The 21,175-nt window shown below is 39.9% G+C and overlaps 1 protein-coding gene across 7 annotated transcripts in view; it reads right to left on the bottom strand.

Annotated features, from left to right (window-relative positions):
* Positions 1-21,175, bottom strand: part of tanc1b (tetratricopeptide repeat, ankyrin repeat and coiled-coil containing 1b) — a 120,518-nt gene that overhangs the window by 56,037 nt on the left and 43,306 nt on the right. For 5 of the 7 annotated variants that reach the window (XM_061793065.1, XM_061793066.1, XM_061793071.1 and 2 more), the window contains one exon: positions 12,189-12,293. The exons of 1 other annotated variant lie outside the window; for it this stretch is intronic. In XM_061793065.1, coding sequence (XP_061649049.1) covers positions 12,189-12,293 — 105 coding nt within the window. Of the gene's footprint in view, positions 1-12,188; positions 12,294-21,175 lie in introns of those variants that run through there. One more of the 7 variants, XM_061793069.1, reaches the window with a different exon arrangement.

Here is a 21,175-nt window from a genome sequence, read left to right as displayed (position 1 = left end):
TCCAACAGTTTTGCCACACATTTCACTTACATGTAGTCTGTAACACAAGGCATTTCAGTGATGTGGTGGTGCCTTCTGAACACTAGGGGTACTACGTAAAAGGAGTACATATAGTAGATAAGAAAAAAATAGAAATAAGAGACAAAGAAGAATGTAGAATCTGGTCGATATATAAGTAGGAATAATATGTATGCCATGTTACTTCTGTGTATAAACTACACAATAAAGTGAGTACAAAGAAATACAAAACTGTTTCTTAAAAATACTACAATTTATGATTGACAACAAGTGGTACTTTATTAAACCATGGCGTACTTCTCTTTACTGGACGTGCCGCGTCATGGCTTTCTGACAGGAGTGCGACTGGTTTGGGCCGGGTCGAGTGTGGTTTAGGAGACAAGGTTCGAAACCTGGTGCTTTCCAGATGGTTTGCGGGGTGGTGACCGGCTCCAGAGCAGAGCATACATTTCTGGGCAACATTTGCAGTCAGCTAAAAGTTTTGTCACCTGTGTTTACTATAAAGTATCTTCAGATGGCTGACATGGCTCCTACCTGCCATTTATATGTCAGGCTGGTGATGTGGTATTGTTAGTAGTACCGGTGAATTTTTACGAGTACGAGTATATCTCTTGTAGTAGTCTACATTTTCACTCGATGGTTGTTCTTGTCAAACATCACAAAATGACAAGATTCAAATGCATCACGCAGTCACAGACTATGCAACTCAAAAGTCCATTGTTCACAAAAAGTTTATCAATATCGTCTCAGGCTGAAAGTCCTGTCAAACCCGTGGGATTGGAAACAAAAAAACAGGCAGAAGTAAAATTAAATTAAAAAGTTCCTAACTCAAACTAGTAACAGCACTAACAATGGCTTAACAAAACCAACACTGCGATCATCTCCGTTTTTGTTTTGTTTTTTGCTTTAAGGAGTCGCTTAGTGTAACTGCTCATATTGTCACTATAGTTCCTGTTTAAAGTTGAGTGCAAAAAACGTTTGCAAGTCATGATGTCATTAAGCAGATGGTTTTTGTAGCTCTTGAAAATATATACATATATTCCTTACTGTTGCTTTAAAGATTCAGGCAGAAAGCCAATGCAAATATGTTATCATATCCATTCACGGCATAGTTTATGCTGCTCAATTACAGAATATGAAAGACAAATCAGACAGAAGAACAGATGGGAGGAGAGAGGCGGAGGCAGACGTCCAAAGTACACAGGCTTATTACGCTGTTCTCCATCATCAACCCTCCATCCTTTTTCATTCGCTCATTCTTCTTCTACCCTCCTCCTTCTTCTTCGTCTTCATCTTCTTCAACTTGCCGCTGGGAATGAATTTGATTAAATGCAAGCCTGACCACTGGCAGAGTAGTTGCAGAAAACTCCCTGAATTCACACGTGCAACACTGGCATGAAAATGCTCTTGAACTGAAAATCTACTCTTGAGTTGCCAACCTGCTTATGTTCAATACTTTGTCAGCGGGTTAAAGTGGATGTTTCTTGAAAATTGAAAGACTAAAATGAGTGCAGTAACTGTGCATTTTGAAATAATTTAACGGTCTCGGCTCCAGCGTTCAGCTCCACAGGTGGGTTTAGTGACTAAAAATTATTTTTAATTTAGAATAATATGAATGAAGTAAAAGTAAAACATAGTCATGCAAATATTTACTTGAGTAAGAGTAAATCATTAGCGACTACTCAAGTACCGAGTAACTAGTGAGTAACTACTGACTTTTAAAAAAAAAAATGATCAGAGCGTTAACATCAAATAGATAAAAATATAAAATAGAAATAGAAAACTTTAGATATTGCCGAATTATATCTAACTAAAGTAATGAACTAACTAAACTAAAACAATAACAAATTAATATAAAATAAAAAACATGAATTTTGGCAAATTCAGCCACAAGTGATGGTCCTGTATGTTTTCTCAAACAATCACAATAATACAATAATTTCTTGTCCATTCATACACACTCTTTGTTGTTTGAAATAGTGATAGATGAAAGAGGAGATTCAAAATCTCCCTTCAACAGTTTGTGTATCATGATTTAATGCTGCAATCCAATTCATTGTGCTGCTTTTTTTTAGTGTGCCACCAGGAGGCAGGATAATAGTACAGTCATGCAGACACAAACTACCGTAATTTCTTGTGTATAATGCACACCCATGTATAATACGCACTCCCAAAGTTGACCTCAAAATTCTGGAAAACCCTTCTACCCATGTATAGGGCATTTTTACAATGCATGATTTTGCTTCTACCCATATGATCAAAACATGAAGTATTATCTGTATTTTGTTAGTTTTTTTATTATTATTCTGAAGTTAAGCACATTATTTGAGCACGGAATCCTTTTTTTTTTTTATTTAGTTGCTCTTATTTTGAAATTCACAGCCCAACTTTTATTTACTAAATAAGAAAACACACAGTTGTACTCATATGTTTGATTACCCATGAAGAATTTGTAAGATGGGTACAATTCTTAAAAGAAAACATGAAGGACCAGGTGAAACACATTTAATTTAATTTTAATGGGATTCAAATTAAACAGTCAATTATTTCAGAAAAGCATTATCATTAAACAAAACATAACCATAAATAAATTAATGATGGTTGTTGTTCATTCATCAGTCATATTAAAAAAATAAAAAATTGCACAAATTCTGCCAGGGTATGTAAACTTATGAGCATAACTTTACATATATGCAGTCATACGTACCCCCGTCATATTGGAATGAAAATGTAGGCTACACCTATTTTATAACCACTGGGTGGCGGTGGCATTTTGGAATGAAAGTGTACCGCTTTTTCATAACCCCTAGATGGCGTCACACATTTAAAAAATGTGAAAGGTTTTTCCATTTTCCCCTATACCTATGTATAATGCGCATTATTGACTTTTGACAATTTTTCGGGGGGGGGGCGGGGGGGGAATGAGCATTATACACGGGAAATTACGGTAATTAGAATAACACTTATTCTACTCCTACTGTGACTAGATACTGTAATATTAGTATTTTTGAGTATTCCTGAGTATTGTTATATTATCTGTCTCCATGTGTTGCTGCACCATTTGTGTTCAAATTTATTTTGCTTCTAAAGCTGTGACTACCAATGCTAACCTTTAGCATGTCAATGTCGTTTTGCATTGTGTGTTAGCATTAAGCTCAGTGGACTTTCCGACGCCAAAGCTGTGGTTGTTTTATATACACGTTATTGTCCTTTGTTATATTTTGACAGTAAACCTTAACTAGGAGTGGCATTGAACAGCTAGAAGCCTGTTTTTTGATTAAGTGTTCACTAGCTGCCAAATTGCTGCTTATTGTTAAGTGGTTGAATTGAGTTAATTTCCAACATACAGGTATATCTCAAGTTTGCGCTCCCATATCAAAAACAAAAAATCATCCAAATAACAGCTGGCATTTCGAAAAACTCATAAGACTTTTTACACTACTTAATTTACCCTGTATTTTATAAAATCTTACTCTTGAAAAAGTCCGTGTTATAGAACTCTCAAACACAAAAAAATTCATCACCACACCCCTTATATTAAACAATCTCTAACATTTAAATCAAACTCTAAAACCCCACCATACCAACTCATAAACTTCAACCACACCCCCAAATCCCAAATCCTACCCACCAATACACCCACATATATCTCCCCTTCAATAAAAAAACACATCACAACACCTCTATCCACCCCTATCCCTCCTCCTACATACCTTCACAATCCATACCACCCCTCCTTCCCTTTTCCTAATTAACAACTCAAATCACCTACCCATCTCCCCTACCCACATCCCACCACTCCAATTCAAACCCCTCAAACCTCATTTTACAAAACTCCCCAAAACAACCCCCCCACCCCCAAAACAACCCCACTAATACATCAATTCACCAACAACAACCCCCCAACCACACCACCCCAACACAACCCAATCCCTAATACTAAACCCCATCCCCCAACTTCTACACCTCCACAACCACCCCCAAACAACCCCCCACCCCAAGGTCCCCTCACACCCAACAACCCCCCACACCCAACCCCCTAACCAATAAAACATAACTCATCTACACACCACAACCTGTTACCCCACCCTACCCTCATCACCATAACTCCATACTCACCCCCCACACAAAACCAACCACCCCCTCCAAATCCCCCAACCATCTCCACAAAAACCCCAACACCTACACCCCCCTTCCCACCAAAACTCACCACTCACCTCATCACCCCAACACCTACCTACCACCCTCCCCCTGCCCCACCTACCTTCCCACACCCCAACAACCCCCCCACCCCCCCCAAACACTCTCCACTCCCCCCCGCATCATCCCAATTCCTTACATACATCCCCCCCCCCCCCCCCCCCTCCCACAAACCGCCCCCCCACCCCCACCCCCCCCCCCCCCCCCCCCCCCCCCCCCCACCGTCACCACACTACACATATCATTCCTCTTTATGATTATAATAGTTATGCAGCTGATATTCAAACACACTATCACATAATATCTAAACCCTTCCCCACCCCATCTCCCTACGTGAAAACAAACCATCTTAGCTCACTCGCATTGTACGTCCTCATCACACGACACAAGAGTGGGGCCGCTTTAATGAACCCTCAATGAGAACATGCATCCTGCCTCCTCATTTGAGTTTAAAGGTACCAGGTGATGAGCCCACTGAAACTACAGTATTACTGTGTGCTTTCATGCTAGAAAAACAATGCCTGTTAAAACATGGACAAATGGTGTCCGGGGATTTGTTACACCATATGTAGGAAGGTTGTTTTTTTAAACAATTTCCTTTATTCTCCATTCTTCCTTACCAACCCTATATCTACCATAAAATAAACACAACACAATTATACTTACCACTGATTCTAATATCCAATTTTAATTCTTTCCATGACACAATATAACTAAATATTAACTAACCACATATCATTTACACATATAAAATTACAGAAAAATCTTTTCCCACTCTAAAATCCAATCAAAAACTTTAATTATACAAACCAACACCTAAAAAATGACTTTAGAATCGTTACTTTATAAAAAAACATCAGAAATGACAGCAATAACTATGCTTAAAGAAAAGTTAAATCCAATAATTTAATCAATTCAAGTCCCAATAAATTTCCAACATTATTATCATCACACTTTTTCAGATCAAATAACATTACAAACAAATACATAACATTTACCTTAAACATAAACCCTACCTCACACATAAAACAAATACTTACAATCATATTATTAATCCAACATACCCATTACTTCTCACCCTTTAATTCTTACTTATTACAATAACTAAAAACCACTCAACACATTACCATTCAACTTTTTTACATAACAATATACACCAAAACATACCCACACAAAAATATAATCCCATCCTCCCATAACCATCACATCACCCCATCATAATAAAAAAAAAACTTAAAATCCCCATCAATAAAACTCTCATATCTTCAACCCCCCCCTCACAATAATAATAATTATATATTAAACTTCACAAACCCACACCACCACCCCACACACCACCCCCAATCAACCCCACCACTACACCCACACTAACCCCAACCCACCCCACACCTAATAACCAACATACCAAACCACAAAAACCAACAAAACACCCTCTCACACACCCCAAGACCCCCACCCCAAAAACCACCCACCCCCCCCCCAATACCCCTAGCGCCTCCAAACACCACCCAAACACAGCAACCTGTGTTGAACCCAATAATCTCAATTTAGCCTTAAAAACACAAACACAACAACAAAATCCAATTATCTTTTCCAATACTTTAACTCTTATTTTTCATCTACCCTCCCAAAAATGATATCACATCAACAATCCAACAACACTTTATATAACATCACTCCCAAAACACACGACATGCACCATTTATTAATATTAACAGATAACCTTAAACGCCACGGCAAGAGATTGAATTATCAGTACCCAAAAAGTCCAAAAGAAATTACAGACCCATTCATCTATGCTGCTATAAATCTACGTAATTCATTCCAGAATGCTAGATATGGCAATAAGGCTGATTATAAATTCTAAGAAGCGACAATGGATGTTGATTTGACAATTGTGCAGTCTTTTATGAATGGTTTGCACAGCTGTTTTACACATAAATTGAGCCACAGAGGTTCATTACTAAATAGAAAAAGAAAATCCATTAATATGAAGAAATATGATTCAGTCAAACAAACTTAACCCCATTGCCAGAACATTACATGACATTGATGGTCAAATTAGAAATGCATGTATGTAGAAGACCACATTTTCTCCCAGCATTCTCCATTTTGTAACATGCAGGTTACAATAATAAGTTAGCAACAGTTAACATTGATTTACCTTTTTTTCCTCACATATATATGGTATCTACATCATGAGGGCCTCCAATAAGGGAATCCAATAAAAAGACATGTATCAAAAAATATATTATAAGTATTGACACTGTCAGAGATGCAGTGGTGGATACAATTAATGGTAGTTGAGGTCCTATCTTAAAAACTAAATCGATGCATACATAGAACACATACACATTATTAATCCATACTGTCGACTGTAGGGATGCACCGGTACCACTTTTTCTGAGACAGAGTACCATATGACTACAAGTACTAATATTTAAATACCCACCGATACCGAGTGCTAATAATTGACAATGTCACTGCATCTTACAGTTGTGTTGAAAATGTGTTCTAATTTCATAAAATATTGTTCAAAAACACAATCCTTAAATTGACTTAAATATAACACTTTTTAGAGTAACAACTTGTCATTACAACATGACAACCGTAACAATATAAATCCCATATTACAAACGCTTTAAAAAAATGTCTTACAGTCTTACAACTGTTAACTAAATCATTCCAATATAAATGTTAATTCTCCTTGTAATCTGTTTTATAATACTATAAGGAAATAAATAAACATTAAATTTCACTGAGAAAGTGTACCTGAATGCAGCTCATGCAGCCTATACAAGACTGTGTAAACGTGAATGACTGCTGCACTGAACAGCAAGCCAATATTAATTTCATGGCAAACCCGTGAAAAATAACATTGAAATAAACAAAATATAATGAAACTGACACAGAGCGACATGGCGTTTCCTACAACATAGTTTCATCAACACAAAACACAAAACAACTGCAAATCAGTTCAATGTGGAAAAAGTGTGCTTCCGTCTGCAAAATGTCACCTTAAAGGCAACACAGATCACAGTTTGGGATCAAAACAATTAACGGAAGCTTTTATGAGTACATTACACTGTAAAATACATAACACAAGCAGAACGTGAACACCTAATTATCAACTATTCCGAGCCATCAAAGAAATGCACACTCAACTCACCACATTGCCCATGCGAAAGGGAGTGGGCGATGGGGCTTGCGAAACTCAGTGCTGCCTCCGTAGCCACCAGAGAAGTTCATCATCCATTTTGCAAAGCATAATTTGCAGTCGTCAAAAAGTGTTGTCATTTGTGTCCTTAAAGTATCTTCACACACACGACTGACGTGGCTTCTACCGGGAGGTATATGTCTGGCTGGTGATGTGGTATCGCTGCGTACAGGATCGGGGAATGGTAGAGTACATACTAGTATCGGTATCGGTGCAACCTAGTGTTAAGGCTAGGCCCCAATTCCATCTAAAATTTGGTTCTTTTGTGTGTAGACCAAATCAGTGTATGAAGAAACAGGTGTTAAGCCCAGATCTCCCTGAGAGCTTTAAAATGGAGGCCTGTGGGAGATCGCCATGATTGACGGAGACAGAGCTGCGAGAGCACATATGAAAGCGTACGAAGACAGTTGTCCGCCTGTTACAAATCCACCCATGTACCCAAACACGCAGACACCCATTTAAACGAACGTAAATGCACTCGGAGGTGCATACCTAAAATTAAAAAGCACATTCACACGCATACTCTGGAAACTCAATCCCCTCTCAAAGACACAGCTATGTGAAACAACTCTACTGTAGGTCAAACACATTTCCTTTCTTGGCCCACCGCTCCAACAACAATTGGAAATTTGACACGACACAAAGAAATTAATGCATTCAAACTCCACACATAAGCTGTAATCATACATGAATAGCTAGGAATGACGTGAGATACACATGACAAGAGGTCAAAAACAAATTGTCAATTGCATGTTGGTTCTTTTAATACAGTGCTGTGAAAAAGTATTGGCCCCCTTCTCGAATTCTTATATTTTTGCAGTTTCCCCACTTTAATGTTTCAACAAACAAATGTAAATATCAGACAAAAAATATCAAATTAAATCCAACTGAACTTAAAATGCTGTTTTTAAATAGTGATTTGATTTATTAAAAAAACATTTTTTGTATTAAAAAACTATTCAAAGTTACCTGGCCCTGTGTGAAAAAGTAATTACCCCCCCTCCCCCTCGTTAAATCGTGAATTAATTGTGGCTAATCACAATTTTTGGTTACATTTCACTGATCACACCCAAGCCTGATTACCTCCAGACCTGTTCAATCAAGAAATCACTTACGATCCAAAGAAATTCCAGAACATTCAAGATATAAAGTAATTGACATCTCTCTGTCTGGAAAGGGTTACAAATGCAATTTCTAAAGCTATAGGATTCCAGTGAACCATAGGTAGAGCCATTATCCTCACATGGAGAAAACATGGAACATTGATGAACCTTCCCAGGAGTGCCCGACCTACAAAGATTACAGCAATGACTCATCCAGGAGGCCACAAAGGAACTCAGGACAACTTCTAAAGACCTGCAGGCCTCCCTTGCCTGTTAAGGTCAGTGTTCATAACACAACAGTAATGAAGAGACTGGGAAAAAATGGCATTCCAAGTGTGGAGTGGAGTTCCAAGGCAAAAAAAAAACACTGCTGACCAAAAATACTTTTTGGGAGAATATTATATGGACTGACAAGATGAAAGTTGAGCTTTTTGGAAGGTGTGTGTCTCGTTACATATGGCATAAATGTAGCACAGCATTGGAAAAAAAGAACATAATACCAACACTCAAACATGGTGGTGGTCGTGTGTTGATCTTGGGCTGCTTCTCCTTCAGGGCCTAGACAACTTGTTGTGATTGATGGAACCATGAATACTGTTCTTTAACAGAAAATCTTGAAGGAGACTGTTCAGCCATCAGTTTGTGACCTCAAGCTGAAGCACACTTGGGTTCTGCAGGAGGATAACGATCCAAAACACACCAGCAAGTCAACTTCTGAATGGCTTACAAAAACAAAATGTAGGTTTTGGAGTGGTCTAGTCAAAGTCCCGACTTGAATCCGATTGAAATGCAGTGGCATGACTTTAAAAAGGCCGTTCATGCTCGAAAACCCTCTATTTTGCTGAGTTCAAACAATTCTGCAAGGAAATTTTGTCCACAAATTATATTAAAGACATTATGTGCTGTGCACAGGTTCTCATATTACAGCTGGGCTGTTGCAATTCAACATCATTAGCTTTTATATACTACTTCATTGTGGATAAAAAGCAGCAAAAGTTACCTTGCTGCTGTAATTTCTCAGCAGTAAACTAGTTTCCGGGAGGTTAGGAGGGAGGGGGGGGAGGGCGGTTGTCATTCGCTTATTTAACAACTGCAGGTGGCTGTTTTAATAGGACACAGGTAGCTTGCTGACCTTTCTTTAGTCCTGTAACTTAACGTACAGTAAGTCAGTAAAGTAGAACCTCTAAATTGAAATGCCCCAAGGCTTATACAATTAGGAATGTTATTCCACCAAAATATTTGTGAAAAAAAATCTTTCTTTAAAGTTAAAGATTTGGAGCGAGATCTTGGAACACCTGAACTCAGTAAACCTAACATAAAGTACATATATAGTATACTTGAAAACTACGAATGTACAATATGTACAAACTTCATATAACCAAAAACAGTGAAGCGAAAACCTCCGTATGAATGAAAAAAGGTAACTTTTAAAATATTCTGCAATGACTTACCAAACTCCAATTAAACATCTCCATATTACCATGAAATGAAAGTCTGGAGCTGACAAAAGTTATCTCCCTTAAGAGTGGCAGCAAAACACCACGCAGCTGTCATGAGGTAACATTTATCCAGCCTCCGCTATCTGCTGATAGCCCACTCCGAGCCTAAACAATGCTCTGAACAGAACTGAATGTCAAGACACACCCCTTGTGCTTTGGTATGTAACAGTCTCCGCTGTCTGTGAGTACGTATGTGCCATGTGCAACCACTTTCTATACTGTCTTGTGCTTTAAGATAACACTACCTGCATGTCCACAACAACCTGCGGGGGATATGTGAGCCTCTTTTGGCTAAAATTACAACAAAGCACGTAGCCTTACTACAAACACAAATGTCTATACAGAGGAGGACATGCAGAAATATAAAGCAGCCTCCAAAGATGAACTTACCAAAAGTGGTTTGAGTTCAACCAAAATATGTCTGGAAAAATTAATGAAAACCTTTAAACCTTTAGTTTGCAACGGGTAAAACAATGGTCTAGTGGTTAGCACGCATGCTTCACAGGGTTTCAGGGTTGCTCCGGCCTTCCTGAGTACTCCGGCTTTCACCCACATACCGAAAACATGTTCGGTCGAATGAAGACACTAAATTGTCCATAGGTGGGAATGTGAGTTGGAATGTTTGTATGTCTATGTGCCTTGTTATTGCCTGGAGACCAATCCAGTGTACTGTGTCTCTCGCCTAATGTCAGCTCACCTCACCAGTGACTCCCAAAATCATGCGCACAAATCTTATGAGACCACTAGGTAAGTTGCAAACGTCTTCCTTTTACTTTATTTTACCCTCATTATACAGTTGAGTTCTATTTATACTTGTATAAAAGGTAGGAATGTAAACATTTTACTTAAAACATCAGCTGTGTAGTTTGGCGATGACGACAGTTTGAGCCTGGAAAGATTTAATTATTTTTACATTACGGTCATCACTCACCCTATTGTTGCTTACTTTTTGTGATCTAACTATATTGCCGATGTTTCACTATATGTAGCAATAAGTGCGAGCCAGGAGGAGAGAGTGTGTAAAAGTCAGAGAATGTTCAAAGTTTCAGATAATCCATCCATCCATCCATTTTCTGAGCCGCTTCTCCTCACTAGGGTCGCGGGCGTGCTGGAACCTATCCCAGCTATCATCGGGCAGGAGGCGGGGTACACCCTGAACTGGTTGCCAGCCAAGCGCAGAACCCCGGTCCTCAGAATTGTGAGGCAGACGCTCTAGCCAGTCGTCACCGTGCCGCCAGTTTCAGATAATTTCATGCTTAAAAAAAATAAAGAATGCAATGTGTCTACCGCAAAGCAGAACTATTTTACACAATGTATACGGTAAAGTTAACATCGTTAGCTAATTTAATTTAGCCTACCACTGCTACTTAGCAGCTTGTTAGTTCCACAGGTGGTTAAGGAGTTTCAACCACTTTTAAGCCTTTTAAAACCACAAACATTCAAAGTCACAGATACTACAGTGTCTAACGTGCGGACAAAAATAATTCCATTCAAATTTTCTATTGGTATTACGCATAAATCTTTAAAATGTTTATAAGTAATTAAATAAATATATGTCGCGCCCATGGTCGTGGATTTTTGTCTATCAAATACAAGTGACTACTGTATTTGTTTTGCAGTTGCTTAGAAGTCAACCAGCATCACTTTACAGATTGTGTTCCAACGTTGGAGCTTCCACTGTAACCATAAAGACTTACCTCACACAAAAAAATGTGGAAACAAAACCACATGTGCACGCACAATTACTGAGAAATTAGAGGTACTGAAGTCATGACATTACAGAGAGAATGCAGTGCTTGAGTGAGACAATGCATCCCTGCTGCACACTGGAAAATTAAATCCTCTGTAATACAAACACGCGCTTTCAAATAAACACGGCACCCTTGTGTTTGTTTAAGGGGTTGCATGACGGGACTCGACTCAGACACTGTGGCAGTTCTGTGGACAACTCATGTTGGAACTGAAGCAGTCCTTGCATTCTAGAGACGCATGACCCTGCAACAATGAGGCTCATAAGCTTCTCCTTTAGCTTTGGGAGAATATGTAACTGTATGATGAGGATCCAAGTAAGTGCTGTGTGGGTTGCCAGTTTTTCTTAAATTCAAAAGTAGAATAAAACCAACAGATAAATGAAAGAAAAGCAAAACTCACCATTGCGGGTTGACTCCTTATTATTGCCCACTTTCCTTAACGCTGAAACAATAGCATCAGAAGGTACGCGAGGACTCTCCACATACTTGGGCTTCCTGACTGGACCTGCCACCGTGAAATGAAAGAGAGATAGAGATAGATAGAGATGAGGGAGTGAACAAGAGGGCAAGAGGGAGAGGAAAAAGAAAAGCCAAGACAAGAGAGGAGTCAGAGAGAGAGAAGAGAGAGAGAGCAAGAGAGAGAGAGGGAGAGAGGGGGGGGGTTATTGCGGAATTAACATGTTCCAGATGGGATGAGAGGTGGTGGTGTCTCAGTTGGACTGGCTTGGCCATACTCCGGTGCTAACAAAAACTATCACACGCACGCACGCATGCACACACAGACACACACACACACACACACACACACACACACACACGCACACACCAGTGTCGATAGCACTTTTGGTCTGTCTGACAAACCCAAAAATTGTCTGCGTGGCTGGAGACTCCCGGTAACACAGTGCTAGCCAGCTCTGGGAATTTAACCGACAACAGGAAACCACAGCAATTAGCCTCTTAGCGAACTTTTTTTATTTATTTTTGTTAAAGAAGAGATTGAACACACATGCACTGCTGGGGATGGGAGGAACAACAAACAGAATAGCATTTTGTTTTCTGTGAGCAACCGTACAAAAGTATGCCCTTCTATTGCTGTGAAGATACATTTGAAAAGATTCGGGTTGGGTAGATCTGGGACAGCCGTACAGGGCTTTGTTGAGTGTCATTAGTGAGCAGCTAAGTTCAAATGGCTACTCTATTCCCTCTGCTACTAATGTGACAGAAATAGAAAACACACCACCACAAGAAAGCTCCACATTAACATCATCAGGAAGGGGCTTAATAACTGCTTAATCATTAAATAATTGGTTGTTGAGTTTCTAACCATGTCTTCAAGCAATTGTGGTAAAATGGAGGGTGGTGTTTAGCTACATCCTTAAAACATCAAGGCAGTATTATTCTGCTGAATACAACACCGGCATTAAATGGGGAGTTTAAAGCGTCTCCCGTTTAAAATATTTACTCATTTAACATTAATTTCCCCCTTAGTCGATCAAACAAATGGAATTGAAAAGCCCAGTCCTAGCGTTCCTTCTTTTTAAAAGTGACTGTTTGCGTCTGGTTAGCACATCCACCTCACAGTTTTGAGATTGGGGGGTTCAAATCTGGGCTCAGGCCTTGTGTGGAGTTTGCATGTGAAAAAATACAGGAAATCACTAGACGACCTGCATGGTGAATGCTGCCATCGGTTCTCTGATTTTGGAAAAATTGTCAAGTTACTTCAGCTGGTGTCATGTCCCCTCGCACAAGACCCTGAAACAGCGCCATGGGAGCTGCAGATGGAACTGCTTGATCTCCAATGTGATACTGTCTTAAGGAGAAGTTCAACTCAAACTGGATGAGTTATATGCTTCATTAAGCGCAGACACATTTCCAAAAATGCAGAAGATGGCACAGAGTATGCTGGTGGTGTTTGGCTCTACATATGTGTGTGAACAGACTTTTTGTGATGAACACCAACAAAACATCCTACAGATCCCAGCTGAGTGATGAACACCTGAGATGTGTTCTGAGAATTACCACAACAAAACTAACACCAGACTTTGATGCACTGGCAAAAAAAAAGGTGATTAACAAAACAACACTGCTCCCATTAAAAGTACATGTAAGTATTAACACAATCCCATTTTTTTTTGTTTTGTTTATTTTTTATATATAAGCATCTGGTCCTGGCTTGGCCCGCCTGTCAAATATTAAAAGTCAATGTGTCCCCTAAGCCAAAAGGTTTGCCCACCCCTGATCTAGCATGTACAAAACCATGAACCGTGTTACGTACATGACTCTATTCAGTAGTTAAATCATTCAACACAAACAAATCACCTTCTTATGAGGGTCATCAATAGTATTGGTAAGCATCCTGGCCTAAATACCGCACTAGTATCAAGGACAAAACCCACGTTTTCTCCGGCTTCCTAACACTTTACAAAAACATGTTTCTTAAGTTAACTGAAGACTCCGTACGTGTGAATGTGAGTCTCACCCATGACCCTAGTGATAAGCGGTACAGAAAATGGATGGATGGATGTTCGTGTGGTGCTATTATAAATCTGAAATGTAATCCATAAATTACATCAAAGATTAGGCTAATTTAATAATTGGTGGCAAATATTTGGGAAGTGTAATGATGATTAAGTGTTTACACTGGCAGGAAACTAAGCAAGAAAGCTAAAGTAACTATTACACCATCAAACGAACAACTCTTGAGAAACTAGCTATGAAAAACCACAACAATTGGGTCCAGACAGATGAGCAACAATTAAAAGGGGAAAAAATACTCTGAAAGTCATGGAATTAAAATGTTCTTGTCAATGGAATGACTATACATGGATCTCAGACGTAACAGAGATAAGGCAGGATGGTGATGAGAGCCATGTCCTAATACCACAACTAATACTACTCCCTCCCTCCTTTTCCAAAAAAGCATCCTTGGAATCAGATAAAACAAACCCCGTGAACAAGAGCTGCAATCACCCACAATGGGAGGTGGGGGGTAGTGGTAGTGAGAGAAGGAAGGCTACAAGCCATGTGAGTAGAAATGAAAGAGCCAAAACCAGAGAGTCAGCTAAGTTAGATGCACAGTGCCATCTATGGATCCGCAACATGAAACACACGATGAGAAGCAGCGTTCTCATAGCCCAGGGGAACTGCTGAGTGAGACCTGCTGCTCTATCGCTTGTTAGCACATGAGGCCAGTCAGTCAGAACACTGAAACAAATGCAGCTGGCAAGAGCTAAAGGCAGTCTTCGTAATAGTGTTGAACACAAAAAAAAAAGCTTTACTTTAAATGGTTCCAATCCGCGGCACGGTGGCCGGCTGGTTAGAGCGTCAGCCTCACAGTTCTGAGGACCCGGGTTCAATCCCCGGCCCCGCCTGTGTGGAGTTTGCATGTTCTCCCCGTGCCTGCGTGGGTTTTCTCTGGACACTCCGGTTTCCTCCCACATCCCAAAAAACATGCATTAATTGGAGACTCTAAATTGCCCGGAGGCATGACTGTGAGTGCGAATGGTTGTTTGTTTCTATGTGCCCTGCGATTGGCTGGCAACCAGTTCAGGGTGTACCCCGCCTCCTGCCCGATGACAGCTGGGATAGGCTCCAGCATGCCCGCGACCCTAGTGAGGAGAAGCGGCTCAGAAAATGGATGGATGGATGGTTCCAATCCAAATGAGATACTACGTCATGAGCCTCAACCTCAACCAATGTTTATCCATGGATGGTCAGGCACATCCTATTACCGAGGAGTCACGCAGCTCCAAATAGAGTTAGACTCTTCAGGGGAAGAAAAAAAATGCATTTCATCAAGGAACAGCAGGGTATACTGTTGGAATAATTTAAACCAGACAAAAGCCTAGTTTAAGAAAGTTCATTCCAGTATGGTATAGTATGCATTTTAATTGTTAAGACAAAGGGTCTTGAAATACTCGACCAAAATTAACCCACTTTTTTCTATTCCCCTTATTTGGAGTACCAGTGGCACGTTTTGGTAGGCTTGTCTAGGATGGAGCCCCGATTATTTATAGTTCGGCATTCGCAAATTTACAGATTTTTATTTTGGGAACCTATCCTCCGTTATTTGCAGAAAATATTATCTATTGCAGGTTTTGTGCGCAGGTCAAAGCAATACTGTAAATATATCAGTGGAATCTTGGTGTTGTTGTAATAGCCAGTGTATTCTACTTTGCCGTTACAATTTGCCTGAATTCCCTAACATTTATTATTGTGTGTAACTATCAAATGATGATTGACTTTAAAGCATTTGAGAAAAGTGTTAGTCTGTATATTTGTTTGTCAATGTTTGATTGCACCGTGGACGACTGGTTAGCACATCTGCCCCACAGTTCTGAGGACCAGGGTTCAAATCCCGGCCCCGCCTGTGTGGAGTTTGCATGTTCTCCCCATTCCTTTGTAGGTTTTCTCCGGGTACTCTGGTTTCCTCCCACATCCCAAAAACATGCGTGGTAGGTTGATTGAAGACTCTAAATTGCCCGTAGGTGTGAATGTGAGTGTGAATGGTTGTTTGTTTATATGTGCCCTGCGATTGGCTGGCGACCACTTCAGGGTGTACCCCGCCTCTCGCCTGAAGATACCTGGGATAGGCTCCAGCAAGTCCGGGACCCTCGTGAGCGTAAGCGGTACAGAAAATGGATGGATGGATGAATTTCAATAGGCTGGCTGCCTCATGTGAAGACGGTTTGTTTGTGTTGAACAGTTTAACCAGCGAATACAGTTGTTTATGTGACATGGGTTCAAGAATGTGTGCATGTTAGATGCATGGTATTGGTTCTTTATGGTCCTGTCCATTTTAAGTGCTTTACCGCCATCTTTTGTTATCTATACCCAATTGGAACCCCTTTTAGGAGTAGGGGGCATCAATTATCCATGGATTTTCGGTATTCACGACAGGGTTCGGCCCCTATCCCATGCGAATAGTAGGGGTTCATTGTATAGACACATTAGTTGACAGAGAACTAAACGAAAATCTGAATGGGATGAAAACAAAAAACAGGAGGGTACATAGCAGTGTTTCTTAAAGTTTACCAACAGTATGTCACTGCACTTGTATTAATCACTGGCATAATTAATTACACTCTGGTAAGGTATGATGTCAAACTGTTTAGGGTAGCGTTCATACCCTGCGGTGAAAATGCGAGTCTACTCAAAGTTTACATGATACAAATGGAACTAAATCGTACCGCTTGGTGGGAACGTGGCTAAAAGGTTTGGTTCGAACTTACAGTACATATCGGTTAAGTACAGTCTGATTGTGTTAGAGGATTCTGAAACTAAAGAAACATAGCATTTCTTCCATTAGCTAAAACGTCAGTGTAACTAGAACACGGTACCTAAATAATGGAGATAGAAATATTTCATTCCAATGAATAGTTGACAGACGATTGTGAACTTTGTGGAATGGAATGGGATAAGCACAAGCATGTCTTGCCAAAATGCTTGAGTTACCATTCCAAACGGTACTGTGTTGACCTGAAAGGAACAACTGTCAGCCAAACTCAGAGATGTTTCGTATGAGAACAAACTGCAATATCTGGTTTAGAAAAGGTGCAGGTTGAAATGACAGGCTGTAACAAGACTGACAATGGTCACATCAAGTATATCACACCCCAATGGAGATGGGGGGGGGGAATGCTACTCAGGAGACACTATCAACCATCACATCTCACCATCTGAAACTCAGATGTGACAAATTGAAATCGGGACGTGTCCCCTGCGGAGAGAACAAATTACAAATGCTTTAGTCTGATTCATCATACTGAGCAGAGGGAGCTTGTGAGGACAAGAAAACACAAGCAGAGGGAAACAAAGTATTTAGTTACACTGTGTCAGAGAAAGACAGGTGATACAGAGCTATTAGAGGTTGTTAAAAGCACCCGCAGATTCAAATTTAAAAAGTATTTCGAGAAAATATATACATCCTGAGTTGAGGATGTTTTTTCATGGCCTTTTTCCTGACATTCATTCTTCAGGATGGACACTTGACCTTGTTACATTTAATTCTACAATGAGACAGTCCATCACATTTACACAGCAAATGGAATGACAGCAGCTGTTACAATAGGCATCTTTATGTTCCAAATGCCAAACTTAGCTCACACTTGCTGCTTGATTCGGATTCAGATTGATTGTGACTTAAACATCTGATTGTGTGCGTGACTCCTGGCTAATTGATCGACTAACCGGATAATCCATTATCCACAGTGTTTGCTGAACAGTCGGGGAAGTTTTACAGACATGGTGCTTTGTGTTTTTTGTGTGATGTGATTGATGACTCATTTGCTTCTAACAGCCAGACATATTGGCATTATGTCCTAAGGCTCAAGCAATTTCTACACTTTGCAGCTGTGACATTGTGACTAAACTAAACTGTATGTTTAGTCACAACTGATCTCATGCATGCAAACTGTGTGAATTATGTACTGCCTTTACTGATATCATATGTGTATTTTCCCCAAACCATTTGGTACCTTGGACACAAGGGCCAGGACAAAATATCAGTGTTGTGCATATGATACAGTCTTATTGTGTTTATTGTATTGTTAAGATGTTTTTCAACCAGTTAATAATATTTTGAAAAAGTAGAATTGATTCTTTAATTGTTCATTTTCCTCCCCATAACCGTCAAAGAAATTCAGTCAAATGCCAACCCCTATTGTCAAGAGTGCGTATCTATAGTATACAGTAATCCCCCTCTATCATTGGGGTTACGTTCCAGACCATCCCCGCATTAAAAGAAATTGGGGATATAGAAATACCCTATTTAAATACAGCCTAGTCATGTTTGTATAGCATTTAATTTTTTTTTAAGGTTTTCAAACACACTTTTACTTTGTAAAACAATACAAAATCATACGATATGTTAATGAGACCGCAAGAACAATGCATAACACAAAAATATTGTACAAACAGTATAAAAAAACAGTAACAACGGTAATAACAATTACCAAAAAAATCTGCGCTATAGCGGAAGAAAGCGTGAACCGCAATATAGCAAGGGATTACTGTATGATTAATAAATGCAAAATTTTATTATACCAAGATTCTAACTATTGTTTTATTTTAAACGAAGTAGACTACATTATTTATTTCCTTTGCCCATCACAAATATATTTTAATCTACCACAGATTTTGTCCAGTACATTAATTATTGCATTTAACTATATCACTGGTAAAATATAGTGATGATGAACTATCGTGAGTTAAACTGGGTAAACACACACCAGTTTTTTAAAATGTGAAAAACACCACAAATGCTCTTTGCTCTCTCTTATAGTGTGTGGTAGGATGCACCGATTGCATTTTTTTTAAAACCGAGTACAAGTACAAGTGCTTACATTTGAGTACTCTACCAAGTAGTGATGCGTAATAATCCCACTCGGGCGGCAACAGAGTTCATCATCCATTTTGAAGAGCATAAATTGCTGCTGGCTTTTACCTTAAAGTATTTCCACACAGCTGACACAGCTCCTCCCCATAAGGTATATGTCAGGCTGGTGAAGTGGTATTGGTGTCATAGTATTGGAGCATTTGTATGGGTCCGAGTACAGACGTACAGTATCAGCACCGATATCGATATGCACGTAGTACCAAGACTGCCCTCTGAGAGCCAGCATTGTCACACAGTGCATCCAGACTGGCGGGGGAAGAAAACAAAGAAGAACAAAAATAATAGTAGTAGTAGTGCTGGCACGGTGGACGACTGGTTAGCACATCTGCCTCACAGTTCTGGGGACCGGTGTTCAAATCTTGGCCCCACCTGTATGGAGTTTGCATGTTCTCCCCGTGCCTGGGTGGGTTTTCCCTGGGTACTCTGGTTTCCTCCCACATCCCAAATACATGCGTGGTAGGTTGATTGAAGACTCTAAATTGCCCGTAGGTGTGAATGTGAGTGCGAATGGTTGTTTGTTTCTATGTGCCCTGCTCCTCTATTAGTGGCCGCTTCCTAATTGGCTATTGTTCCATTTCACTTTACATTCACAGAGAACTCGGCCAAACTCAGTGTTGTCTACAGCATAAATAGTCTTCAGGTTTAACATTTCCAAATATCGATCCTGACCATTGAGGAAAAAAAACTCACTTCACACACCCCACACCACAGGATAATCGCTCAGGCTAGTCTTACGGAGACATCTGATAATCGGGCCTTTGCTGACTTTGATTATAGGGGAAGGAAAATGCTTTCATCTAGATTGATTGTGAGTAGGTGTATGTACCCCGCTTAATTATAATCCCATCCCCATTGGACAAACATTCCAAGTCTGACAGTCCATTCAATTTCTCAGGCAGAATGTGAATTGCAATTAATAAAAATGTGGGCTTACTCATATAAGAGAAGCAAGGTAGGAGCGAAGTGAAGTACACTGAAGTGAAGTAGAGCACAATATTGAAGTTTACACTCGGTGACCATCCAAGCAACTGTCTAAAAAAGGTTTCCGCAGCATCACAAGATCTTTCACAGATCAGCACACTGAAAGACATCTATTGTCCCCTAAACGGACATCTGGTTAGTGTGACTGGCCCAGAGGTGACTTCAAGAAAGCTCAACTTTAGTGGCACTGAAGTGTCTTCTTTCTCTTGATAAAATAAAGCTAAAATGAACTGAGCTCATTATAGAGTTCTGCAAGAAATGTACCAGAAGGCAAGTCTTTGAGCTAAAATCGAAAAACGTTGAAAAATATAACAATTTTAAAGGCTTTGCTGATTGCATCATCAAAGTAAGAGAATAGCAGACCAGTTTGAACATTAACACGGTGAAAGAGAACCAAGAGAGGAACACAGCTCCAACCTGTATAGTCCACAGACACTCAACCAAATACAAAGAAAATGGGCATTTCATCCGAGGCTGTGAAGCAAGCAAAAATATAGATGCCTTGAAATGGCACAGTAACTTATTACAGCCATAGGAGGTCACTGTGGGGACATGAATGCCAGTGGGAAGATCAACTCTGACAAACGTCTCAATAAACTCCACAGCGAATTGATGAAGTCACTAACTACATTCCCTGACACATTCACGACAAAGGTTCCAGGTTTTCCATAACAGCTATAATCTGCATGTGGGTAATTGATTAATTCAAGCAAAATGTCCTTACTCAGGTCTTTGCGAGGCTTGTAAACCATTAATCCCAAAGAGCCAAGGCACTGGTCAACACATGGCAGGCTTCTGTGTTTCATGACTTAGCTGATCAAAGCGGTGGCAGCCAGCGCCGCCGGGACTTTTCAGCTCAGGCATCCATCAAACTCCCACTTAAACTCAAACGCTCAGTTCTCTGTTGTACTCACCAAGGTTCTCATTAAAAGAACTTTCCAAACTGCAATCGATTAGCCAATGTGTCGGGAAGTGAAGGTAAACCACACAAAAGCACTTTCTGATTCAGT

This window comes from Phyllopteryx taeniolatus, chromosome 12 (assembly GCF_024500385.1).
Source record: "Phyllopteryx taeniolatus isolate TA_2022b chromosome 12, UOR_Ptae_1.2, whole genome shotgun sequence".
Classification (NCBI taxonomy): Eukaryota; Metazoa; Chordata; class Actinopteri; order Syngnathiformes; family Syngnathidae; genus Phyllopteryx; species Phyllopteryx taeniolatus.
The sequence above is the reverse complement of the archived record's forward strand: the minus strand, read 5'-3'. Positions and strand labels throughout refer to the sequence as shown.